This window comes from Idiotropiscis lumnitzeri, chromosome 9 (genome assembly GCF_059441095.1).
Source record: "Idiotropiscis lumnitzeri isolate Australia: NSW breed Sydney's pygmy pipehorse chromosome 9, RoL_Ilum_1.0, whole genome shotgun sequence".
Taxonomy (NCBI): domain Eukaryota; kingdom Metazoa; phylum Chordata; class Actinopteri; order Syngnathiformes; family Syngnathidae; genus Idiotropiscis; species Idiotropiscis lumnitzeri.
Window position 1 is genome coordinate 13,692,091 of NC_142399.1, and position 27,857 is coordinate 13,719,947.

General features: G+C 42.2%; 2 protein-coding genes across 8 annotated transcripts in view; both read left to right on the plus strand.

Annotated features, from left to right (window-relative positions):
- ptk7b (protein tyrosine kinase 7b) overlaps positions 1-2,624 on the plus strand; it is a 63,749-nt gene extending 61,125 nt beyond the window's left edge. For both annotated transcript variants that reach the window (XM_088305481.1, XM_088305482.1), the window contains 3 exons: positions 386-537; positions 615-793; positions 1,021-2,624. In XM_088305481.1, coding sequence (XP_088161607.1) covers positions 386-537; positions 615-793; positions 1,021-1,181 — 492 coding nt within the window. In that variant the 3' untranslated portion in view covers positions 1,182-2,624. The remainder of the gene's footprint in view (positions 1-385; positions 538-614; positions 794-1,020) is intronic.
- Positions 2,625-4,696: 2,072 nt separating this feature from the next.
- The window catches only part of srfb (serum response factor b), a 30,721-nt gene continuing 7,560 nt past the window's right edge, over positions 4,697-27,857 (plus strand). The window contains exons 1-3 of one of the 6 annotated variants that reach the window (XM_088304466.1): positions 4,697-5,755; positions 11,762-11,995; positions 27,312-27,552. In XM_088304466.1, coding sequence (XP_088160592.1) covers positions 5,105-5,755; positions 11,762-11,995; positions 27,312-27,552 — 1,126 coding nt within the window. In that variant the 5' untranslated portion in view covers positions 4,697-5,104. Of the gene's footprint in view, positions 5,756-11,761; positions 12,029-27,311; positions 27,553-27,857 lie in introns of all 6 variants that reach the window. The other 5 variants (XM_088304465.1, XM_088304464.1, XM_088304463.1 and 2 more) reach the window with 5 other exon arrangements.

Below are 27,857 nucleotides of genomic sequence, written 5' to 3' on the forward strand. Positions count from 1 at the left end.
GTCTAACTTATAAATTATTATGAAATAAATATGAATTAGATATGATCATCAGTTAAAGGTACAGTAGTTGAATAAAATAAAACATAAAGTTTCATGTAGAACTTCACCATCTTGAAATAAATAAATTATATAAAAGACGTACACCATTTTGGCCATACACTAACATAAAATAAAATGAAGTATGACCATCAGTCAAGCAAAGTGATTTTATTCATGACTGCACAAAATATTTTTTTTATCTATTCAATAAAAAAATGTTAACGTAATTTCCTGGCTATACATCAAATCTTACCGTTACTGTTTCGTACACAATATTTTGTCATCAACCATACACGGTCATCACAGGCGCCACATCAAATAAAGACTTGAACCTTCCTCTTGGCAGGTTTCCATCTGTGCCCAAGTGGCTCATGGGATGGAGCATCTGTCCAATCACCGCTTCGTTCACAAAGACTTGGCGGCCCGAAACTGCCTAGTCAGCAGTCAGCGACGCGTCAAAGTGTCGTCGCTCAGTCTGAGCAAAGACGTTTACAAAAGGTCAGATGAGTTCATACTGAGAAGCTGCCTTAGGTGTCCTGACTGCTCACAGTGCTGCTTCCTTGTGCTGTGCACAGTGAGTACCATCACTACAGACAAGCATGGATCCCTCTGCGCTGGCTCCCGTCAGAGTCTGTCTTTGAGGATGACTTCTCCACCAAGTCTGATGTTTGGGCCTTCGGAGTGCTCATGTGGGAGGTCTTCAGCCACGGGGAAATGCCGTACACCAAACTTGGAGACAATGAAGTGCTGGAAGGTCAGTATTAGAAATATTCGTCCTACCTATCTTCATATTCTATGCGACACTTTTTATTGTTGTGTTTTCAAGGTGAGAAACATCATTAAATGGATTTAATTATTTATTGTCCATTACTTGTATTTAAGAGGACAAGCGCTATAAAAATGGATGGATGACTATTCAACTAGTTAGCTAATGCAGTCCAAACCTAACACCCTGTGTGTGACTACTCCTCCTCGTTGCAGGCCTGCAGAATGGCAAGCTGAAGCTGCCCCCTCCAGAAGGATGCCCCTCCAAAATGTACAAGCTGATGGTCAGCTGCTGGGCCCCCAGTCTCAAGGAGCGCCCCTCCTTCAGCGACATCGTCCACAGCCTGGGAGAGCCGCCCTCTGACAGCAAAGTCTGAGACATCAAGGAGGGGAACGCCCTTTCCCCTTTCCGAAAAAGACAGCCAACGTCTGACATTTCAGGGAACAAGAGTTTTAAATATGCATTTCAGACATTTTAGAAAACGTGGGTGTTGAGGAGTTTGCCATATCAGTGGATGCGCACTCACATTTTTTTTTTTCCTGAATGACTATTTACTTGGGGGTAACGCCGTGAGTTTACGTTTGCCTTAAACGCAACATGGATGACCGCCCAGTTCAACTTCCTGTCTCTGTGAACTCGGAGACTCTTTATGAACGCGGTGCCTCTATTTTGTGCGCGCACTCACACACACAAGCAGCTCAAATCCAAACCAACTCAGCACAACTTATCAAACAAAACATGCATGATGAGTAGCCGAAACAAACGTCTGTCTTTGAACCCCTCCTCCAGTCAGCTGTACACTCAGTGAGCCGGAACGTCATTCTCACCTCTAACCATACGGATGCTCCAAGTGTGCGAGTGCGTGTGCACGTGTGTGTGTTTTTGTGGACTATATCAGCTCCAGTACGTGCAGCTGTTTGCATGAAGGTGTGTAACTGTTACACTTGTGATGTGCAACATCAGCGGACTTGTTTAAAAGAAAAAAAAACGAGCCTGCATTATGATGATGAACAAATAAAAAAGCATCTTTTTACTATTCACCCAAGAAATGATAAAACTGTTCCAATGGAGATTTGTTTTTTTTTTTGTATTTTAATGAGTGTGTTTTTTTTGTTCTTGTATTAACCTTGAGGTGCTTTCAGTGCACCACAGTAACATGTTAACTTGTTGTGATGGTGTCCAAATGGCAGGAATCCATCCCGAGTATGTTTAACTTGCGTCATACTTCTTGCAGAGGTCCGATCACAGTTCCCCTCTGGGTCCACTTGTTTCTGTGTGCAATGTTGCAAAAGAGGGACCAGTGTACATAATGTCAGAGGCCTTGCACTAACTTCACCTAAAACATCATTCTTTTTTCTCGATGCAGGTGCCTGTTTATTTATAATGAAGGTCCTGTGTTGTTTGTTGTTTTATATTGGTTTATAGTGGGAAGCTCTAAGGTAGTTCTGCTATGTGTTCATTGTGATGATCCAGCTCAGTGTGTGCATAGCCAAGCAGCTGAAATGCTATCACAAAGAACAAAAACCGATGGTCAAAAGAGTGACTCCTGGTCACCAGTACTTAAGTGCCTGGTAAATGAAGGATTATCTAAAAATGTTTCACTTTTTTATCTTTGTTGTTTTTACATGAATCAAATGCCTTTGTTCATAAAATTGTTTTATACGTTGTGTTAGTGTAATGTTTCTACGAATGCTAGGCACTCACATCTAGACTTTTTTTTAAAAATCTGCTTCAGCGTCAAGTCCGCTGTTATATATGGATATATGCACAAGTATACATACTGCTGTCAATAAAGGTTCACAGTGTTTTTACCTGGTTATTTGTTTTAATCAGTTGTATTTTTTGCATGTGATGTAAGAGAAGTACGCATATTCAGTGGCCACAACGTGAGACACACCTGACAGTCCGAATGTAATCTTGGTTTTGTCTGATATGCAGGATGGGTGAAAAGTAACTAGGCATTAAGAATTGCTTATCGATTTTTAAGATTGTTTAGTATCACTGGTAATTACAAATAGAATAAATAGACAACAGTAATTGGGATTTTGTATTATCTTATTCCTTCTTTTGAAATGGCTGGTCACTTGACCGTTCAGGCGCAATCTTAGATAGAATCTTACTTTCTTTTAACATCTTATATTGTCTTATCTTTACTTTCATTTTACCATGCAGTAAAACAATGTAATATGTTTCAATAAATTTGTAATAGCAATAAGGCTTTTATTACCATTTTTTTTTTTTGCCGAACTGCCTTTCACCCACCCTGTAGCTAAATTGGGCAATTTAAATGTGCATTACAGCCACTGCAAACTATTATACCCTTGTCTTTATAGAGGTAGCGTTTTCAACATTTCTTTTATTACATCTGATCAAATGCACATGTAATAAAGTCAATATGGTAGTTCTTATCCAATGTGCAGTGGTTCATAGGCGCCCCTCTTTAAAATGTTGCAAACTGTGAAGAGAGATTGTGAGGTCTTGATAAATTTTCTTGGCGACTGTTGGTGCACAATTATAAAGGGAACCACGTCTTCATATTTCAGACAAGCCTCTGCAAGATGACTCTTAAAACACTCCTGAAAACAGCTGCCGGAGACAACAGAAAATCATGCATTCCTCTGTCTGTGGATTATAAATAAATTTTACTGGATTGACCTAATAGTACAAAACAATAAATTAGGTAAGCAGACATGGCAGACGGTTTCTTACATGATGCAAGCCGTTTCTCTGTTTTCCTTCAACCTGCCTTACTGGTGTAATTTCCTTAACATGCCTCTAGGGGGAGATGTGTGTTTCGACTCCGTTTTGAATTATCTTGACCAGGCTGTCTGGACAAGATAATCTTCAAAGTAATGCTTGCCTACCGAAAACAATCCGACTTTTCGTTGAAGATGATGTAAAGCTGTTCACTGTTGTTTAATTCACCATTCTGAATTCCAGATTCCATATACATGTACCAAGGGAATAGCTACTTAAACAGTCAAAGTCTTACTCTGTTAACCCCATTTAACCAAATAATGTTGAATGGGATTTTTTTTCCATGCATGGAGGTTATTTGTGATGATGGTTTATTGGGATTAGTCTCATTTCAAATTATTACTCAGATAAAAAACATCTTAATCGACAAACCTATTACACAATTTTTAAATATTACGATATCTGCTTTGACAACTTGCCTATACGTATACATGTTTTTTATCCATCCATCCATCCATGCATCATCGATACCGCTTCTCCTCACTAGGGTCGCGGGGGGTGCTGGAGCCTATCCCAGCTATCTTCGGGCAGTAGGCGGGGGACACCCTGAACTGGTTGCCAGCCAATTGCAGGGCACACAAAGACGAACAACCATCCGCGCTCACACTCATACCTAGGGGCAATTTAGAGTGTTCAATCGGCCTACAATGCATGTTTTTGGAATGTGGGAGGAAACCCACACAAGCACGGGGAGAACATGCAAACTCCACACAGGATGGCCGGAGCCGGGATCGAACCATATTTTTTATACAATAACTAATTACATGATCGTTTCCTGTATTTTATATTGCAGTTGATTCAACAACAATATAGTAACATAAATTTAAACTCTTCAATACTTTGGAGCAATGTTGAGTTAGGCTTCAAAACTTGAACCTTTCGTTATTTTGGTGCCTCTGCCAGAATGACGTTGTCAGTAGCGCAACCATGTTGGTATTTATGATAATGAGCACCCTTGCGACCAATAGCCACAAGCCTGTGATAATCCTCAACCAATCGGAAGGCCCCGCTGTGACTCACCAAATAAGGAGCGACAACACCAAATAAGGAAACAGTATCTCTTTATAAGGAGGAAAGTAGATCCCCTGCTGTCATATTATTGCGCAGACGTAAACGCTGACCCGAAATGTTAATTATTCATCCATCCCAAAACATTAAACGGTGCACATTGTGCTTTTGAGATACCACGGAGTATTATTATGTCACGAGCTAGTCAGTGTTTGCCTTGGTTTCAGTTCACAACCCGGACTACGTGCTATGGCGTAGCAACATGGCGGGCGTTCTGCGTCTTTTCCTTTTTGAGAAAGTGCTGAGAGTTTTTGGACATTAGAGGAGGGCGAAGTGAACTGTGGTGGCTTGCGAGGGTCCAGTGGGCAGCATCACTTCTCAAAGTTTGTTTCCCTTCTTTCACGGACTCTATCGAAACGCCAACTGTGCCGCTTTGTTTACGTTCTGTGACCCGGCCGTGCATGCGTTTTGTCAGTCATTTACGAGCTCCAGCTTTGTGGGCTGGCGTCAAACACAGTCGTGCTACTAAGTAGAATGTTACCGAGCCAGGTTGGGTCGGCACCACAGGGAAACGCGTCAGCTTCTGCTAGAAGTACCGTAGGGCTCGGTTCGGCTTCTGTCGGTGTCGGGAATCGTCCCGTCTTGATTCGAGCAGGGCAAGCTTCAGTCGGGCTCGGCGAGACCGTGAGCGGGGCCGGGCGGCACGGATCCAGAGAGGCGCTCGGGATGCTGGGGGCGAACGGTCCGGGGGGTCCGCGAGGTGTGAGGTCCGGGAACGGGACCGGGGTGAGCCCGCTTCAAGCCGCCATCCAGGGCGGCATGGTGGGTCTCAACGCGGGGATCGTGCTGCCTCACGGAGCCAGGTTCGACCCGGACAGAGAGAGTGTGCCTCTTTGCAGCGGCTCAGACAACGACTCAGACTCGGGGGATGACGACGACCCGGTGGCTTCGCTCGGGGACAACCGGAGAGGGGTGAAGCGGGAGAGAACCGAGATGGAAGCCGCTGTCACGGGACAGGAGGTCGGAGGAGCTCCCGGAGGGTACGGCCTGGTTCCCGGGGGGGTCGCGGGTGCTAAGCCGGGGAAGAAGACACGTGGTCGCGTCAAGATCAAGATGGAATTTATTGACAACAAGTTGAGACGCTACACCACTTTTAGCAAGAGGAAGACTGGCATTATGAAGAAGGTGAGTCACAACATTGCATGCTGCAGTCCTTGTCAAGTCTCACTCGTGCTGGCATTTGCAAACACACCATTCGGTATGTTTGCACTTCAGGACATTTGTGTATGAGCTTTAGCTCAACACACAATGCTCCGTCTTTGAATTCATCCGTTTACCGTATCAGTGTAGTTTGCACTAGTGTAGAACGGCACTGCATCAAAGTGGGAGTTTTTTTCTGATTATTTAGGAGACTACTTTCGATAAAACCCGTCATTATTCTGCCGTACCTCATAAAAGGGAACAGATTGCCATTGTAAGGGCAGAATAATTTCTTTGTGCAGGTGTACCTAATGTTTTGATACATTTATACATCTGTTCATCAGTGGAGTTAATTTCATACAACTCTACTAAACGACATATAGTCGATGCCTACCCTTCAATGAACCTAACGCGTGTTTTTGGAATGTATGAGAACATGTGAACTCCACACAGGAAGGCCGCAGCCCAAATTTGAACCATTTCCCTCAGAGGTGTGAGGCAGACAAGTTAAGTTAATACAGTATTCAAATAACCCAAGAAGTGATCAGTCCGAAACGTATTTGAAATATTATGCAAGCGAGTGCATGACAAGGAATAGGATTCAAATAGACATGGACAAATGACACGTCTATTTATGACCATGGCAACCCTCAACTATCACACACATTCATACAGTCCTTTAGACGTGATGGTTTAAAACTCAACGCTAACTTTACAGACTTGGCCTCTCTGATGTATCCTTTTGACTTCATGTGATAGAAACAACGCTCAGGAGCACCCAATGCCGTGAGCGGTTGCCAGGACAGCCCTCGGTGCACAGGCTGTTCCTAGGCGGCCATGTGGCGGGCAAAGCGGCAGCAGGCCTTTAGGTGCCAGCAGCTGACTAAACCCCAGAGACACGCACGCACAAACCAGAGGACGGGCTGACAGCAGACGAGCGCGGAGCTGCTTGTGCATGCCTTCATGGGCTCTGTGTGTCGGTATGTCATTGTGTAGTCCATCACTCCAAACGACAGAAGTTCAGCATGGAGTCAAGTGCAGCTATGACAAAAATCGTCTTGATGCTCTTATTTTTTTTAGCTTGACTGTACACATGCACTGTGCAGCCTCCTGCTGCATTTCACTTGATTTTTCACTCCCTCTTCTTCTATGTATCTCAGATCGTTGTCGTGGAAACTGAGGTTTCTTTTTGTAGGCTCTTGGAAACATGAACATTATTTGACACGCTGTAATGATGGACTGTTTAAAAGTATTGTGTAGAACAAAAAGATAAAGCTAGATATACATTATTCAGATATGGTCTCAAAGTGTTTATTTTTATTTTATTTTTTTTTTAGGATCAAGAGGCTTAGTCTCGTTTCGAATGGTGTGTTGAGGTGTCTCCCCTCTTGGAAGACACAGATTAAGGACACAGGAATTCTTTCTCGCTATCAAGTGGCAGTTTGCTTCATTAGTGACCGAGTTCCCCTTTTGACAACAGCAGTTGTGTGTTCATACACCGCTGATACTGCAAGGCCCAGATGGCACTGCAAAAGCTGCATGCGATGTCCACATACTGAAGTTGCAAAAGTTCAGTGTTCACCGCCGTCCTGCGTGATGTCTTGTTTAATGTCATCAAATCTCACGAAACATCAGCTTCGCAAGGATTAATGATTTATTGTTGAGTTTGCTTTTTCTTGGGATTGAAATTTTTTTTGTCAACACGATGGACTGCAAGTCATTCAAAAAGACTTTTTATTTATTTTAATTTTTTTTTGGGGGTGGCAGTTGCATTTTCTTGTCAATACTGAAAAAGCTTTTTAAATGTATACAAAAGGCCCAGTTTTCTCAAATATTGTACATAAAAGTGTCTAAATCTAAGTGAGCATTGCTCCAGAGCTGAAATAATGAATCTGCCTAACAGCTGTGGGAAATCAAGATGCTGGTTAGATAGCATAATTATTGCAAACGATGTGCTTTAGGCTGCCCACAATAAAAAGCCTCTCGAAAATGTTTTTTAGAGTGGCTGTGTTTTATCACGCAGTATAATGCCACAGTTGTCGCACGTTTGAGGGAGTGTGCAATTGGCATGTTCACCGAAGCGGTTTCCCCTTAATTAAATGTTCATTTCTCTATCTCACAAAATCTCCAAAAGTGTTTTAGAGGTTTGCCCAGTACATCTAACCGGCCTTACTGACACTCATACGTCCATCCGCTTCACCTGTAAGATCGTCTAAAACCAGATACCCATTGCAACAATACCGTTTACATGAGGAAAAACTTTGTGCACATACTGTCAGAAATCATCTCCTGGATGCTTAAAGTCCTTTGTGCGTATGGGCGGGTGTACGCTTTGGACACTCGTGCATTCTATGAATGGCTTTCTGAATGAACAGATAAACGTTGACAAGCTCTCGATTCCCATTATTGTGCCGTTCATCCACGACCTCGTGTTTACCCAAGCCCTGCAAGCCAAAGACATCCCAGTTCTTGCATGGCCCGCTTACTGACCAGACATGGCACCCATTGAGCATGTTTGGGATGCTCTGGATTGGCATATGAGTGTGAAAAACGGAACATTTTAGGCCTTAATTGTGGGCAGCATAAGGCACACTCGCAAACATGATGCTTTCGAGTCAGCATGTTGACCTGTCTGGTGGATGGATTTTCTTGGCAAAGGATAAGTACTGTGAAAAATATGAGACAAATAGGGCTCTTCTCTATGTAGGGAAATTCTTGTTTGAGTTTAGCTCATGAAAAATGGGAGCGATTATACTTGTGTTCTGTGAAGCTCAGTGAGTGTCAAGTTTTACTCCAGACTGCTTATTTATTTTTTGTCTTTTTCTAATTCCAGCTGTTCCCCAATACTTGAGAGTAATCGCGTGTGCTGCCCCTAGTTATCAGACTTCACGCTGGATGCTTTTTATGTTGGTGTTTTGCGGGTGGTTCACTTCTTTTTCCATGTAAAATGTGCTTTCCGCCACATCTGCATTCCTGCTGGAATTGTCCATTTCATATGCAAATTTCCATATGAGCTTGACCATTTTCCCTGAACTTATTGGTCCTGATTTAGGAAAGGTTTGCACGTGCAAAAAATGGGAGCAAACTGCTTTCCAAATGAATGTGGAAGCTAACCTAATAACCCGGAGCTACCAGGATTGCATCTGCCAAACTTGTAAAATTACAGCATAGATGGTTTTGCATCCTGAGAGGAGACAATTATATACAAATGGATGAATTTAGCACACATAATGTGGTTTATCAAACCTGAGATGAATTGTGATTCCTGATTTTGCGTCTTTAAATACTTTGCCTAAAAAACAGGTTTAAAGCGGGATGCAATGTGGTGCCAGTGCAACGTCTATGCAGTTGTAGTTGAGCGTTTGAATCAGCTATGGGCTTAATTGGAGTTAGTCACAAGAAGGAGTCATGCTAGGGCTGGGCGATATGACCTAAAATCAATATCGCGATAAATTGGGCAATTTTACCTCGATAACGATAAATGCCCGATAAATTCCCCCTGAGGACCAAAATAAAAAAAAATGCAGGAAATGCATATTAACTGCTTTTTTTATTGACCAACTGGTACACATTACTTTCAATGAAAAATAGAAGTACAGAAATCATTTGAATAAACATTCAAAATGTCACAAAGAACAGGAGAAAAAGGGTACCTCTCACAAAATCTTTTTATGTAAATATATTGTGCCGAGATGCTGTAATGCCATGTGCAAAGGCGCTAGTCGCCTGTAAACAAAATGCTAAATAAAATGAAAAAAATTTCAATGGAATGCCAATGCCAAATAAACGCGTGTGCTTCATCAGGAAAATGTGCCGTCTCGAGTACTCCGGTGCGCAGTCGCCACTTGTCGTCTATGTACTGCACATTCAGGCTCAAACAGGGATCCATGTTGCGACTCGACCATAAGTCGGATGTGGATGCAAAATGCTTGACATGTCTAAGCTCCCGTCCCGATGTTGTCCATATCGGGAAGTGCTGTTTGCGGCAAATATTTTCGTACCTCTTGTCGGCTGCGTTCATGAGGCGTTTAAATCCTGTGCGCTCCACTGTAACTAGAGGAGCTATATCTTTAGAGCTATGTGCTCGGCTATCGCGTCCACCACTGAGACGTTCTCTCGTATGGTGTCGCCTCCGTTGGTGGGCTGTTGTCACTTGTCCAACCTTGCTTCTCACTTTGAACTTTTAGCACAAGCTCCAAGTCAACAGCAGGGTTGTGTTATGGGTGGTGAAAAAGAAAAGGTTGGACGCGCTGTTTCAGGTGCTTACGATGCACTTTGTAGTTCATGTTCTTTTGCTCAAACATCGTCTTTATGGAACCCAAAACATTTCCAAACGACAGATGTTCAATTTCTTTTCGGGACAAGCGCGACAGGAACAATTTCAATTAACGTTAGTTCGTCTGCAGCCGTGTCAGCCGCTTCAGGATTTGAATCGCCAGCTACGAACGCGTCTTCTGTTTACATTATTCTACGGCGCACGAGTCACGTGACTACATGCGCTGGAGCCGTCTTAAAGAGGCATGAACATCGCCGCAGACAGAAAATACTTTTCTTTTCCTTTTTTATGGTTTAGACACCGAATTTACCGACATGGGCAAAATGACGTCGGTCATTCTAATACATTTCGTTAACGGTAAATTGTCGGTTTATCGCCCAGCCCCAAGTCATGCCATATCCCATATGACAATTCTTTATTTTCTGTTTGTCTTCCACTTGCTGCACTCTCCAAATTGTTTCCCGGTAAAAACCATAAACACTACCAAAAGCACAATACCCACTCTCAAAATGCTTCTAAATCTGTTGCCAACTGTGCTCAAAATCTGTAGACTTCGTTAATTTGGTGATTAGGCGTCCTATCTTTTGTTTGGGATCTTTGTAAAGCTGGTCCCATTTTGTTTGACCTTCACGTATATTTGCCTATTATCTAATTTCTCAGTTGATGAAATATAATTGACTAATCATCATTTGTATATGATAAATGAGTCGTATCTTATGGCCAAGTCTCTGCAAAGTTGTTTGGCAACAGAGCCAAAAAATTTAACCCCTCCTCAATCTCCTGCAATTGTGATTGTTCATGAGGAGAATGGTGCATATTCAAATCTAGCTAGTACTTCGATTAAAGCATCCCCAACTTGACAAATGAGTCCTGTTCCGTTGTGGCTGTTTGACTCGGCTCCCTTGCCATCGCAGAGCTGCTTGCTTCACCCTCTGCATCTTCTCGGCTTCTTCCTAGTTGCTTTACACCAGCTGTTTTTTTGAGGATGTGCCCACATGGTGTTGATCATTGAGCCAACAGTACTGGTATCATTACAGAATTGTAATGTTAAAAGTACCATGCTCGATTGCGTGCTTCCATTACGGCGTGATAAAACAATTTAGGTTCTATCAGCTAACTGCAGCTCTGGCTCACGCTGAGCGTACTGAGGTGATGGCGAAGACTCGGTGCCTTGGCAGCATCGCGCACGTCCTCCACATAAGTGATGACTCATTTAGATAGAAAGGCTTCTTCACAAGTTCATTCTGAGTGCAGCAGCCTTGCCGTGTTTCATCTCATGGACGTGTTGTGTTGTGCGCTGGGTGGGCCGAGCGTCTGCGTGCTGCATTATATATTACAATAATGCAGAGTGTGCTGGTGGCCTCGTGGTTTCCAGCCAATCGCATCCTGCCCCAGGGCTGGCCCACTGTCACTCCCCCTTGCTGTGCAGCCTGCTGCCCTGCTGCAATCAGTCTCTCAACGGTATCACACGCTCTATTCTGGAAGCCTTATCTTATGTTATTTTGGCTTCATTTAAACGACACGTCACATTTGACTACTAGGCTATTTTTAGTTTGGCTTGTTTTCTTAACTAGTTTGTTTGTTCCAGATGTTCACCTTTGCTGTCTACTTCATCCCCGGCTATTTTCTTTTGCAATATACATTGAAGTTATACAGCTCTTAGTCAGTCGCAATGTGAAGGAAGTGCTAACATGTAACCGGTCTGTCCTCCCCAGGCCTACGAGCTCTCCACCCTGACAGGAACCCAAGTTCTACTGCTTGTGGCCAGCGAAACGGGTCACGTCTACACGTTCGCCACCCGTAAACTCCAGCCCATGATCACCAGTGAAACGGGCAAAGCGCTGATCCAAACGTGCCTCAACTCGCCGGACTCGCCGCCACGTTCTGACCCGTCCACAGACCAGCGCATGAGTGCGACGGGCTTCGAGGAAACAGACCTCACCTACCAGGTGTCTGAGTCGGAGAGCATGGGCGACACTAAGGTGAGTCGTTAAAGCTCTGTTTCCACCAAGTAGTATAGTTTGGTTTAGTTTGATAGTATTTTTTTTCCCAAATGTAGAGTACTAAATTAAGGTATCTGTAGCTAAAGGGTGGATCTAGACACACTGAAATGCAGCGTAACCTCCAAGGTCAAACACCATCTGTTCTGTTCAAGGTCGCTTTTCTACCTCCAATTTATTTAAATATGTTTTCCCTCACAAATTAAGGAACATTTGTTTAACCCGCTCAAAGTTTCATCATAATGAAAACGTTAAATAGTATTTTATATTTTTAGCTGCTAAGTATGAAAAGTAAACTGCTGTTAATAAGCAATGAAATGCGACCATGCAGAGGGACACGTCTCTTCACATTAGGACGTAACATTCTCCTTCCCGTCCACTGGGGGTCTGTAAAGCACGACAGAGATCCGTTCACACTGCAGAGATTCAACCGTAATTTTGACATGAGACAGAATGTGACTATGTCAAAGTGAAATATTTGTATGCCGAAAGCATTTTTGGTCATAAATGTGAAGTACCGATAAGTACAGCAGTAAGTGAGCATGGCTTTTTGTGCCACATGATGACACTTTTTTAGACCGCTGCACAAACTAGTTTGTTCGTCAATGCAAGTAAACCAAATACGTCAATATAGTTATTTTATTGTTGTCAATTCATGCATCATTCCAACAAGAATTACACACTCATGGAATTTAAACTATATAGATGGTTCCTGAAATTTGAAGATATAAAATACCATAAGGTCATGTGAGCCATGCAGTGTTCTTGTGTTAGTTTTGAACGTCATTGCTTTTGTGCAAATTTATAGGCAAATTCTTCCTGAATATGTTGATAAAACTCAGAATTATAGAATTATATGTTTGACTTTTGAGGTTCCCCTCAGTTTCCAGCAACAATGGTCATGATTTGGAAGAACAGAAAAGGTTCCCTTCTCTCAAATGTGTGTAAGCCAAGAGAAAAAAAAAAGCACATGAAATGCTGGATGTTCTCCATTGTTGTTTCTGTTCCTCTGTGATTTTCCTAATGCCAGATTAGAGTTCACTGTTTCAACGCTTATGTGGCGTGATGAACAATCACACTTTGGTGTGCAATCAGTGAAACGTGTTAAAAAAATAAATAAATAAAAATAAATAAATGAAAAAAATTGTAATGGTGGTGAATCACTCCACAAAAGGTTTGACAAACATAAATGAAGCCCACAAGCCGCAATGGAACTATAATCGGTCCTATTGTAAACACACTTTCAAACTCTTGCCTGTTGTAAGTGAGGGCTCTAAGCACCAAATTATTTTCAAAAATATTAAATCCGAAATACCCTGGACAGGGGATGAGGCCGATAAGGTAGCTGTCTGCTGTGAACCCTGCTGACCCCTCTCCAGGAAAGCCTTGTAACACCGCTTAAGATAAATCACAGCAGATCTGGTTTGTGTTAGGGGGAGAAATGCGTAGCCTGCTTTAAGAAGCGCCTCCGTGTTTATCTACTTTGGCTATGGATGAGACACAGAGCTGCTAAAAAAAGTTAAGTGTCTCCAAAACTTTGTCCTCACTCAAAAAAGTTCTCATCTGGATTAATAATTCTTTAATGGACATAACTTGATTTGTTAAAGGATTGTAATGCTGCCTTTAGCTGGCAGTCAGTTTCATCTTTTCCTCAAATATTTAGTAATTGGTGAGCTGTGACTTATCGGACACATGAGCTGGATTTACACTGCACGTTGAAGTGCCCAATTTTGGTCGCTATATGAGTTGTATATTAACGTACATTTAAAGTGACATATGTCCGTCATAGCTTACAAAATACCGTTTTAGTTGGCCTGCGTTGACTCTTCCCCCGTGGATTTAAATGAGGGTACTGCACAATTATTTTGCTTATTGTATAATCCATACGCCTCTAATATAGCATATTTAGATCAAATGTAATTGTGTAAACTTCCGTTGTGGTTACTGTGTATTTTGAGTATGTCAGGCTGCCATTGATGCGGTATATTCAGTCTGTGCGTTTACGCTGCAGTCACATTGGCACATACAGTCTCTGATAAGCATCAGGATTTTTACAAGAATTAGGAAGCGGCCTGATTCCTATCTGATGATATTCTGTTCAGCATATCCAAATTGTTTCTTGAGAGCAAAACATCCGAATTGTGTCATTTAAATATGCAGCGTCAATCCAGCCGTAAAGTGTTCACATCGCTCAGAAGCACAGTCATTCCATTGTAATTCTCAGGTCCCAAGGAAGAGGACGCTGAAGCACCCAGGTTCACTTTAGACATTTTACAATGAACACAAAATAAAAAGAACAATGGGGGACATTTAGTATTCTTTCCTTTTTTTTCTCTTGATGTATTGCTGCTGATGACACAAGCAAATTAATCCTCTGCCCTTTTCCACTACATGTTACTTAGATCGCCAAGTCTCTACTCACTATGGGTACTATTAGGTACTATTTCTTATACTTGGTCAGGCGAGGTGACCGCTACTGGTCACTCATTGGTGGAGCCCATTCATCATCCTCATCATCATCATCATCATTATTGAGCACATGTGGCTGGAAATGGCAATAAATAAACATACAGGCTAACGTACACTTATTTGTTCCTGTCTTTTTGGACGCTGTAATATTATATTCTAGTCTCCAAACTCCTGGCTAGGTCTTTTTTCCCTTTTAGTTCCATAGCCTAATGTCACGTACCGTATATAAAAGCAACTACAGGATGCATTCAGTGCGGTCTGGTATAGCTAAGCAGGTACTATAAAGTGGAAAAGCGGCATTTGTTTAAGAATGTTTTTTTTTTTTTTTCCCCCAATCAATCCTTTGCCAACCAACCAATCAATCGACAGAATGCAGATGTCTAGAGCCACCCTTTAGGAAGTGTACCACTTTAGTTGATGCCAATACAGATATGTTATTTTAGTATTCTTCACATGTTTCGACTGTAGAAATTAAAAAAAAAAATGTGTGTGTACAGTACCAAATGTAATCAAACTGTACTGCCTGGTGTAAACAGGCTCTAAGGCTCTAAATGGACCAGTGTGGTGTGTTAACGTAGAGTAGTGTGTGTTGTGTTGTGTTTTTTTTTTTTTTTTTTGAGCTGCAGCACCATGAACAGCATCTCGTCATTCGGGCTGCTTCCTTTGGTTTGGAGCAAAACTTAACATTTAGGTTGTGTAACCATAATTGCATCCATCTAACCATCCATCCATGTCAACTATCCCAGCAGACCTTCCCTCTCAGTCTGCTTAAGATGTAATTCTTTTTGGGGGGGAGGAGAGGAGGGGGGGCGGGGCTTAGCAGGAAGAAACAGCTTCCACCACTCCTCCACACATTTTCCAATATTTCTTGTTTATTTTTTATTTTTGATCATCCCATCTGTTTTTGTTCAGTCTACTCCAGGGACACCGCATCTATGACGTACAGAGACAAAGTGCACGAACATTGCCCCCTTAGCTCACTTCCTGAAATCAACCAATCACAAAAAGGGGTTTTCCAGGCATGGTGAGGGTTGAGCTCCGAGCTAAAATTAACGGATATGGTTTGGGGTCGTCTCTGTTTCAAATGTGAACTAAGAATGTAGAGCTGCAAATGAGCAATGTTGCCCTTAGAGGGGACATATTGGGGAAAATTGACTTTTTAATGTTTGTATAAAAGTAGTGGTGTCTCTGGGGTGCCTGCCTACACAGCATAGGTCAGAGTAAACATCCAAGCACATTTTTTTTTTATCTTCCTATTTTTGAAAGTCTTACTGTGACATAATAAAGCACACAGAGTTTTGAAGTTAGAAACATCTCCGCCAGCTGAAGTTCCAGAGCACAAAAAACAAACACTTTGACGTGTCAGCCCACGCGTTATCATCTTAATGCCAAAAAGGTAAGCAGAGTGCGGAGTTAGCATGGGTAGGTCTTGGTTAACACTGTTACTAGCATTGGCTTCTACGTTATAATATCAGCTAAGTTGTGGATTCTGAGGATGTGCGATACAATACTATAATTGTGTATATCGGGGATGAAAGGTTGTGGGGTTGGGGCGGTTAGGATTAAGTTAGCCTGTTTCTAATAAATCGCTACACTTACTAATCTGCTCCGTTAAGTTGCTGGCATGGATGAGGGCTGGATCTCTGCATGTGACTGATCCACCCATAAAATGAGCCGGTTTTGCCTTAGTATGAATGCTGTAAAAATATGTTCAGTAATTTTTCATCATTTGGGATATTTTGATGAAAGCAGTCCAAAAACATATGAAGACAAAAATGCACATCTTTGTTAAATGTGCCTCATTTTATATCATGCACCCCCACTGCATGGTTTCAGCGTTCCATGAGTTTGAAGTGAAGTAAATCTGTTATTCAGCAGACTCCGTTCTTTGTCCGAACCTTCGTGCCGTTACGTGCTGATGTCCAGATTGTCTCCACTGTTTAGTCGGCTTAAGCTCTCTCCATTGCCGATGGACCCTCTCAGGCCTGTTTGCCCGCTTGCTGTTTTTCCAAGGCCTTCACTAACGCGTACATACTCCGTCAAGGATGGGAGACCAAGCTTTGCATGTTAAGCCACTCTCATGCCCGCTCCGCTCATTGATAAAATTTAGATTGCTCCTGTTTCCATATATGGTATGGTTTCCCTGCTTGCGCTCTTGGCGTGAGGCCCCTCACATTCCTTATAAGCTGCAGCTGTCTTTGGAGTCCTGTGATTCCCCACCTCCCACCGACCCCACCACTCATATAGTGATATGGACTGTGGATGTTGATATGAGCGGCCGCGATGGGATCATTTGAGCCATACTTTGTATCCAGTTTGGTTTCTCCTGGATTATATCAAACTGGTGCGGCCCCCTGAGGAGACTTCCACGAAGTACCCCACCCTTGTCCTGATCCGCCTTGTAATAATCAGCAAAGCCTGACATGTACATGGGTCAGCGGGTTTTTTTTTAGTAAGTGGCATTGTCCCTTTGTTGCTGCTGTATGTCTGGACGTGTTGCATCAAGTCAGACGAACGTCACAAGTGAAACAGCCTCGTGATTGTAAATCAGAATTCAGCCAACATGCGCCAGAAAAGTATAACTATATTTGCCCTAAACTTAATTCTGGCAAGATTCAAAAAGGATTAGGAGCGTGTTTTGCTTTTTTGGCTGTCGCTTTCTTTTGCACATTGATTGGAAAGAAGTATGAGGTGTGAGAGAATGGAAGAATGTACACAACAAGAAGCTATGTGAAGTAAGCAGAGTCCAATTCACAGCTGGGTTAGCCGACATTTCACATTGTATGTAAAATCGGTGATCGACATGAAATGTTATAATTTGCCTGATCGATCAATGAAGTCATTGATTGGATCCGGGTGAGAAGCTCGGTCATTCTGGCGGGACTCGGAATCAAGCCAGATGAGGTGGCCCGGGTACCGGGTTACGATGCTTCCTGGATGCCTCCTTGGTGAGGTGCTCGGGTATGTTCCACTGGCAGGAGGCCCCAGGGACGACCCAGGACATGCTGGAGAGACTATTTCTCCCAACTGGCCTGGCAACGTGTTGGGGGTACCCAACCTGACTTTCAGACGTGCAATTTGAAAGATTTCAAATCAGCCAGCACAATTCAACTCAGATTTGATCAATCATCTCGTGCGTGCTAAATTCATCTATTTACATATACAATAGTCCTCCCTGTACAGCAATATTGCTCATTTGGCAGATGCAATCCTGGCAGCGTTTGCTGACGTAAAAAGATTATATATTAAGCAATCAAGTTTCCGCCTGTTTTTGCTTGAACACATTTTTAGTAAATCTGGCCCGATACACAGTGTGTTATTTGAAAACTAATAAATAAAGAAATTGAAAATCCTAATTAAAAAAATAATCCGACAATTGCTCTTGCTGAGCTCTAATTTGGATTTGAGAACGTGTCAACAGTTGAACCCTCTGCAATTTCCTGGCTTCCTGTCCAGGTCTACTCTGCCTCTTATCCATAGTTAGCAGGGATTGATACTCTCGCTAGGAAACGTGCCTCTGAAAATGAATGGATGGCCGTTTGAACTCTCCTATCTGAATGACTTCATCCTATTAGCCGTAGCCTCTCATATGTGTTGTGTACGTGACATCGGATTTCTCTTTTTAATTTTTTTTTATCATAGTATAACATTTGTATCAGAGATCATTGAGCAAGAGACTTCTTGCTGATGCATACTTTAATCAATGCATATACAGTACATAAATGTAACGAGTTGTATTTAATATTAAATCTGCATTTGCAGGAAGTATTTCAGTGCAGAATTTAGGTTGCATAGTGTATGCACCTCTGCACTGTCAGGCCACTATTTATTGGAAGCGGTACGTCATAGAGTCTCAAGTCGTATAAACACGTCAGTCTGAAGTGGATAGCAGGAGAAGGGGGGGGGGGGGGAGGAGAGCAGCCGCAAGGATGACGAAGGCAGACATGATCTGATATATGTGTGTGTGTGTGTGTGCACATTATGCATTCACTATTTACAAAGCGGGTGTCTTCATAACATTTCTTTGATATGCTTTGGTCAGAACACCCTATTGATTACAAATTACAGCAAATCTTACACTAGGGCTACACAATAAATCAGAAAACTATCGACATTGTGCTATCACATGCAATATGCTTATCTGACTTTGTGTATGTATGTATATGCGTGTGCGTTTGTGTATAAGTATTAGTGAGCCTACAGCATGAAAATAAAATGATCAATAAAAGATTACAAGAAAAATAGGTTCATTCTAAGCATTGCACGCATATATTTAACACCCATATCATATATAGCATGTTTCTCCAATATTGTGCAGCCCTACCTTACACCTTAAATTATTTAGCCCTGTTTTGAGGGGGTGGCTCTGTGTCACACCACTTTCGAGGCAAGGCCAAGCACAGTTTACCATGACAATCAAGGATAGAAGCTTTGAGATTGAGAGAGGTAGCTTCTACTTGTGGAAGCGAAGCCGATCGTGTGAAATGAAGTGAGTGGCTATAAAGAAAATAGGAGCATTTTCACAAATTGGGACAGCACTTCATAGACAACGCTTCATACATTTGTCAATTAGAGATGCTGATCTGTGTATGTGATGCATGCAGTCAAATCAATCTATCACAAACACCGCCACCATGTCGACAACTTCACCAAACAATCAAGTATGCGGCTCTTTTTACAGAAGCAAAAACTATTAGCTTGCTCTGTGATGTGCATCCTTCAACATTTCATTCAGAGCTGCTGACCTTTTGGCTTTGACCGACCGTTTCAGGCTATGTGGTCCAACTATGGCTTGAATCTGGCAGATCTTTGCCCAGCTTTGCTGCCAAGTCATAGGCTGAGAAACTCAGTGGGGTTGGTTAATCAGCAAATTAGTCCCACAGTTACAAAACAGTAGGATGTACATTTAGAATGGCTCGCCCACAGACACATTTTCAGAACTAGGCAGATGGCTAACGATTTACTTGGTTGTTTACGTTCATGTCTTGATGTGTGGCCAGGCACGCCAGAGACTCAACAGTTTGTTTATAAGCAATTCAAAAGCTGTTTTATCATATCCCCTTTAAAACCTATGGAAGGAGAAGTTCTTCAGTTTGATATTTTGTCTTAAACGTTTGCTTAGCACCATGCGCCACTAAGGAAATTGTTTTCATTGGCACAGGTTGGTTTGTTTTCGGGACAACAAAAAAAAGCCACATGTCCTGTCTGTACTGAATGTCAAGCCTAATTTCGTTGAGCTCGGATCCATGTTATAGTTCAATGAATTATAATATGCTCAGAAGTTCTGTTTGAAACCTTCATGTGTTCAATCGCAAAAATACGATGTAGGAAATGTTAAGTCTTTGTGTAGGTCTTAGGGCGTTTGTTATATATCATATCATTGTTAGAAATTAATAATACAAGTATACAGATTGTTGTGGTTGATATATCGATATTACATTTATTTTTTATTAATTTGACTTAGTCCTTCATTTTAGTAGTCTGGCACTTCCATCTGCCAATATTGCACCATAGTTAAATGACTTCCAATTCATGCAACACTCACATTGCTCGTGACCTGTTCACACGAGGCAAATTGAATCGCAGTTTTTAAGCACATTAGTAGTGTCGTGGTTCACATGAAATATTATGCAACTACTACGGGATTCATTCCCACTCCAAACTGAATTACCTTTCCAGATCAATGTCCGGAGAGTTGGGTGTTATCATGAGGTGATTTTGTAATTGGGATCTAATAGGAGATAAAAAGAAAGTTCAAAATATTTTAAGATGATGATGATGGTGCTTTACCAGTGTATTATTTTTACTTGTCAATCTCCATTTGAAATACCAATATTTTAAAAATCATGGTCATTAATTTCTTTGCCACGCTGATTAATTACTCATATGAAGTTAGTTAGGTCCAGAGAGTTGGTCGAGTGTTTGATTGGAAAGAGTGCTGCAGACACACACACAGATTCTCCCACCCCTCCACCTCCTTATTTTACAGCAAGCAACTGGACAGGTCAGCAGTCATTGGCTGCACCTCCTCCACTTGGGCTGCCTTGCCTTTTTTAGCAGTCCCAAATGGAGCTGCGAATTCCATGTTGCTGGCAGGGTGACAGGCTGGGAGATGGGATCCAGCAAATGGGAGATTAGCTGAGGGCCGGCCAGCCACCACTACACTGTACAATGGGTCGCCCGACCAACGCCAGAGTTGTCTGCCAGCTGTCACCTTAAACTTTGAATGAATGGTTCATCATTACAACTTGCCCCAGTTTGCATTTGCAATTTTGAAGTTGAATCAGCTCGTGAGGAGAGGTCATTGAAGAAACGTGTTGTCTCCGTAGGAAATCCATGCTGCACAATGTGTTGTGGTGGCTTCCTTTTTAATACAAAAAAAGTGTGTTTTTGTGCGCAAATTCTCTCTTGTATCCCACATAATTCCACATTTGAAAGAGCTAGAAGTCTTATGTAATGAATTGTAAAATGGCATCTAATGAATGAAATCTCCGAAGAAGCCTGAAAAGTTAGCAAAGAAAGATGTCTGGGGTGAAACATAATCACGTCAGGGACACTCGAGAACTTGTAGTTAAAACCTTTTCGCAAATAATTCCAATAAAATAATTAGTTGTGGGGTCAAACTGTTACCATTATACAACAATTATGAAATGCACAAGCAGTGGTCAAATTATCATTTTTAATTGCTATCATAATACTAAACATAGTTTACGAAGTTTGCTTACTCATCATTGACAGATGTCCAACCTCCTAAATTCGAAATCCACCTTTTGCAACTTCTGGAGGTTTGGGTTCCAGTGTACGCAGTTTTCAGTGGACATTGATTTTTTTTTTTCTTCTCTTTCTGTCCAGATGTTTAGTGTGTGTAATGTAATATCAGAAGTCTAACACGCATTTGATCAGATCATATCCTGGACACAGATGATAGCACTTTATAACACTGTGCCAGTTACGGTGACATTCAACTAAAAGGCTGTATCGTTAATAAATGGACTTGTTGAACAGTCCACTCATGGTCAAATAAAGCAGCCGTCAACGTTAACTATGTAGGTCGCACTGATAGTATGGCCAGAGAAACAGCTAAGCAGGTGTTTGCATCTCTTGTCTGTTCAGAAGATTGAGGTGCATGCTCCCAATGACAAATATGCCAAATAATTAAGGCGGCAAACACACACACACACACACACACACACACACACACACACACCCTCCCAAATGTCTATAATTGCCTATATTGCCGGTTGACTTACTGTGGTTAGTTAAACTGTAAATAAACCACAAACCGATTCCACAACATTGCATGACGCAATTGAGTTGTTCAGTTGCGTCATTCCGAGTCATGTGACTGATCGTAGTCATTTTCCTTTTTAAATCAGGTTCTCCTGTGCTTACACATCGTATAAGGGTACCCTCAGGTTACGGTCGTCTTTTTCTCGAGGGTCTCCGTTTGCCAGCAAGGGGTTAAATCCCCCTGCGAGGTGCTCGGGTTTCCCGCCAGCTGTCGGTACCCTCAGCTGTTTGCACTCCTGTCGCCTCCCTTACAGCCCAGACAGCTCGGTCTGACGCACACACACACGCGCGCGCACACGCTCTGTGGCACAATGGCAGTGAGGGGGTGTGATAAATGCCACGGTCACCGCATTGAAGCTCTTCTGGTACAACACCTCCTCGTTTTCACCTCCTACTTCAGCTTTTATCATCATGATTGGTTAATAACTGTCCAGCTGCATGGATTTGGATTAGTCACTACTTAAATTCTAGCTAAACCCTCAGGGCTAATTGTTCCTGGGTGCCGAGTAGCAAATGGTTGATGAATTACTGTTTTGTTACTTCTAAGTTCGAAAGACTTGACAACTGCGAGTCCTTTTGGGAGGCCCCTCCCCCATTGCGTTTTCCCGCTGCTGTTTAACTAACTCTAACTAAAGAGGTTAAAAGGACCTTGGACTGTCAAAGGCCTCGAGGAGAGCCAAGATCTGCAGACGGACTCCACACTCGGGGCCCGTTGCTTGTCTAAACGCGTAGTGACTCGCATCAGAATACACATGTGCAGCTCTGTGTGTGTCAGGAGGGTGAGAAGGCCGACTTTGATTAATTATTAATCTTCTGAGTGCCATCAAATACAAGCACCGATGTGTTTAGTCACTGCGGTCAGTGAAGCAATGTGACGAAGAGATGAGATCTGCATGGTTCTTATTGGCTCAAAGGCCCGGCTGGATAACTTGAATTCAGTCGTGAAGAAAAACCAGCAGTCAGCTCTCTCACTCGGGTTGACGCTGCTCTCTCATTTCTGCCTGCCTTACCTTACCTTACCTTTGCTATGCTTGACCAAGTCAGCGCGCTCTCACTGGACATGGCCTGCACTTGAAGCTGAGCCGTCTCTCCAGAGAATATGACCACGTTTTAGAGTCAGAAATGGCATTCCGCTTGGAAAGTCCCTGAAAAACAGTTTTGTAAAGCAAAGGGCAATAAAAGGGTGACTTTATCGGCCAAGTACCTCATAAAGTACCAGGCTGGTGGCAAATACAGTGTGTATCCTCCTTATATTCTCTCTTTTGCTACCTTATTTTTTTATTGAGATTTTTACTCTATTATTACTCAAATTAAAATTGCTGAGTATCCTACAATATTGCAAAACGTTGCATGCAACAACACTGTAGCTCAGAGGTATTCAATTAAAAGTCACAGAGGTCCACGACTAAAATTTCTTCCAATTAAAAGGTCCGAACCAAAGTCCAACTTCCCTTAATGTCTAGCCTATGTACACATTTTTATATAGTTTCGATATTTAGTCATTTTCAACAGAGCGCACTTATATACGAAATATTTAGCAATGTTCCCATTAAACACCTTTGCTAGTCAAACAAATATAAGGCGTTTATTTCACATTTAAGAAAATGTGGCTCCAGGAACTTAAGGGTGCCACTTCCGGAAAAAAATAGTAAAATATCTCCTGCGGAAATATATCAAGTGCTAAGCATTGAGTTAACATCTTTTACCTTTTTTTCTCAAAATAAAGAGTTATCAGCCTAAAAAAAAATGGAAAGCCTAATTATCTGAGTAAAACAGGTCAACATGTTCAGTACACAATCAATAAAAATGTCTGTTCTCATGAAAAACGAATTCAAAATGAGCTTTGACAACACCTTTTCTTTTGAATATTTTTTTTAACTTCTCTTAATGAGAAAAATTAGTTTGTGACTGCCCTGCCAGTAACTTAAATCTGGGTTGGAAAGGAGTCAGGGCCATTGGGATTTGGTAGATTATTTCACACATCTGGGCTTTGTGTTTTCCTTTCAATAATGTTTGTGCAACAGCATTTAAGCACTCCTTCACAACTTTCCCATCACTGAATGTTTTTTTTATGTTTCCCCAAAATCCATGATACTTTTAGTGAACATTCGTTTGCATGCCGCTGGGCTGTAAACGAAAATGTAAAAATCTCTTATACTGCACTCGAAGTTCGATGTTTTTACGTGCGCTCACCTCAAACTTCAGCGGATAATTTTGCAAAAAAGGGCGGTGCTTTGTTTCATAGTGGCGCTTCGAAATGTTGCGACGGTTTCGGAGCATATGACGCACACTGGTTTTGAATCGGCTGCAGCCAGAACGAAACTAAATTTCTCCGTCCATTCATTTAAAACAAGACGCATCGACCTTGCTAACTTTTTAGCAAGGCATACTGTCAGCCGCACTCTCTTCCGATCTGTTGCGCAATTGGCGGTGGATCGTAAACAAAAGATTTGATTGGCTCAAATCAGTGACGCCTTTTCCGTATTAACTACAATTGCAGCGCCAACGTTTGCGAATACGCCCTGAAAAAAAATCATCATCGATTGGCCATGGGTTCGGTCCGAACCATCTGTCGGTCCGGATCCGGACCGCGGTCCGCCATTTGGTGATGCCTGCTGTAGCTCATCTTTGGTTTTGGCCTTTTTAGTGATGGTTGTTCCACAGATCACGGCCGTTGCATGCACAAAAAGAAAATGGCCAGATAACTGGCAAGTCATGGAGGGAGAAACTTTAATATTTCAATTCAAATCCAAATGACTTGCATTCACAGGAGAAACTTTTTTTTTTTTACTTGACGTAAAATTCATCAACTATATGAAGAATTCTGTCGTTGTAAAGATAATGATGAGAAGTGAGAAGTGTTTTGAACATTTTTTCCTCCTTTCTAGCTAAAGAAGAGAGCAATCGTATTTGAAACTTTTGTCCACATGATAAGGTGTAGTGCCACGAGACCAAACTCTGTTTTACATTGTGTGTTTGCCTTAAGCTTGAGGACTAAGGTGAATTTATTTTGATTATATCATTATTTTCTTTGTTTTATATTTATTTTTTTAGAGTAATCATCAACGGGGAGTGGTGCGATACACCTCAAAGCGTTACAATTACTGTATTGGCCAACTACCGCTTGTTGTGACTTGAGTTGGGTTAACTGCCGCCATCTAGCACTCCTTTCTCAATCTTTTTCTTGCAAGTGAAAGCAAAAAAAATATCAACTGAGCAACATCTCGTATCTCAAAAACCCACAACTCGGGTCACTTGAAGGTCAAAGTACCACTTCAGGTCCTTGGCAACAAGATGGCGCCAAAGCCCTCTCTAATAGGAAAGTAGGCCTACTTTGTGAACTAGACAGGGCTTTGGTGCCATCTTGTGGCATCACATGGGGTTTCAAAAACGGCACAACAATTGCAAATATCCGTGTTTTACAGTGAATAACGAAAGGAAAAAAAAAACTGAGTATAAACACAATCTGCTTGGTTCGTTTCTTTCTAATAAATTCTCGACTGGCAGTTGCAAATTGATGGTAGTCGCATCGAATCCTCTCCTCTTGTGTCGTTGTGCAGCCTACACAGCAAAACATCCTGCTCTGCTCATCAATAGATTTTCTCATTAGCATAAAGTGTGGTCACACGTCATTCAATCATACGTTTTTGCGCCTTTTGTAGGGACGTTAGCTTGATCCGGGTTGTCATGGGAACACAACACATTTCTCGTGACTTCATTATGTTTGAATGGAGCTGAACTCGAATGGATGAATGAACAGCAACTCAAATCATTCGGGATAGCCATTCAATTGAATGACATCGCTAATGACAACTTTGTGTTTTTGCCAAGTGAAAGAGTGAACTTGTAGTTGTACATGTGGCAGCAATTCGAAATGTTCCAGGCCATTTACTGTACCCCGTTTGTGTCACGTCTGGTTCCTGTCGCCCGTCCATTGATTCTTGAAAATACTGTGCTTACTTTAAACCCCCACCTTTTACTTCCCTCCGTGCATCCAGCTGCTTTTAGGAGGAAAAGCCCCATTAAAGTTGTTATTGTAGCTCCCCACAAGTGAAAGTCTGGTCCTAACACAACGTGTGAACAAAAATGCAACCTACATTTGGACATGCATGCACCCATTTCATACATCTCTGATCCCTTTCAGGAAAACATGAGCCTATCCCAGTTGACTTAATGGAAGTCAAGGGGCGTGGTCTGTTCACCAGTCAGCGGTCATCAGTTGCATGCACGCTGGCACATTTTGGCCCTCCATGCTGTTTAAATCTAATCTAATCACATTTGTTTCTCTGGTCTGGGCTAAAGCAAAAAAAGTGTACGTCATGTTTTGCATTTGTTCTTGGTTCAGGCTGGCGTCCTTAAGTTTAACAAACCTAGAAAGCAGTCACAGCTTGACTGGATTGTATTTTTATCGTTATTATTATTATTTTTTTTTTAATTTTTGTCCGATGTATAATGTTTGACTGAGTTTTTGGGAGCCGTAGTTTGTCACTTTTTTTTTTTTAGTTTTTATTTGTTTTGTGAGTGCCAGCCGACATTTTAGTGTTAAAAGCAAGCTTCATATACGCCGCTGTGGCAACGGAGGAGAGCCGCAGTCGCTGATGTATTTTACTTATTGAACAAGACAAAGATTCATAATGAGAAGACTTGCAAGGCCCTGCTGAAAAGCCCAAACTCACTGCAGACGCCCACACGCACCCAAACTTAGCCACCCCGATTCAAGCTGCTGACGTCACTCACGAGGCCACAACCGGTAAAAGCACGCATGCGACACTACAGTTGTTTCTGTGCCATTCGGCTTGTCCCAAATTTGTACAGTAATAACCATTTAACATTACATTCATTACACTTCTATTCTGCTTTATTAAAACCCGAACAAAAATGTGTTTGTTTTTTTTAGGGAATGTCAATACATATCATTATGGAAAAGTGATTTGACTGGATTGATTTGATTCCAAAACAGTACTACTCTTTGCTTGTGCCACTCATGCCTATGTGCAGTCTCTGTGTGTGTGTGTGTGTGTGTGTGTGTGTTTTAAAAGGGATATTTTTAACAGCTGGCCTGTCATGAAGACCTTGTAAAATGTATTAAAAAAAAAAGATTTTGCATACAGACAGACAAATGCCACAAGGAGACAAGTTTAGTATGTTGAGCTGAACTGTTTATTTTATTGTTTATTGACTTTTTTCTTTTGCCAAAGTCTTTTAAGGCTGATGAGTGTGTGTGTGTACAACCTTCACCCTGATCTAAAATGAATCAAAGAGCCAAACGAGACCCACCTCCTCTGGGTCCACTTGTGTGATGTTTCCATTTGTCTCAGAAATCATCGTCCAATGTAGTTTTATTTGTTGCCAACACACCAATTCAAGTGTGAGAATGATTAAATAAAAATAATCAAATCATGAAGGCGAGGGGAATTGAAACTCTTCGACTCCCTTTCCAAAATCTTGTTTCTTTTGATGGAACCCAAAGATGCTTAACTCCTCCTTTCCGTATGTATTGCTTCAGGATACTTTGAAACCGACGTTCACAGTAGCCAGCCTGCCAGGTGGTACCAGCAGCGCCCAGGCCACCGTGCCCACCACCTCCACCAGCATGCAGGTGAGCAGCGGGCCCAACTTTCCCATCACCAACTACCTGGCGCCCGTTTCCGCCAGCACCAGCGTCAGCGCCAACGGGACTGTCCTGAAGACCACCGGCGCCTCATCGGGAGTGATGCAACTGCCCGGTGGCTTCACTTTCATGCCCGGTATGTCGGAGCGTTGTGTTGGCCGCATGTTTTTCTTCATTTGCTTCTCGTCGTTCCTCCGACTCGCACGGACGTGTTTGGCCATGTGACGGTGTGGTTAGCTTATTAGAATTTAAATGGAACCACGCCACCATTTCGGGCGTCATCTCGGGGCGGTCGTGCTTCACTTGCCAGGCTGTTTACATCACGCCTTTCAAAGCGAGTCGCACAAGCTCGCAGCCTTTGATTCCCACTCTCATCCAGGAATAATTAGGTAAGGGGGGCACAATGAGGGCTGCACAATATGGCCTCTAATTAATCATGAA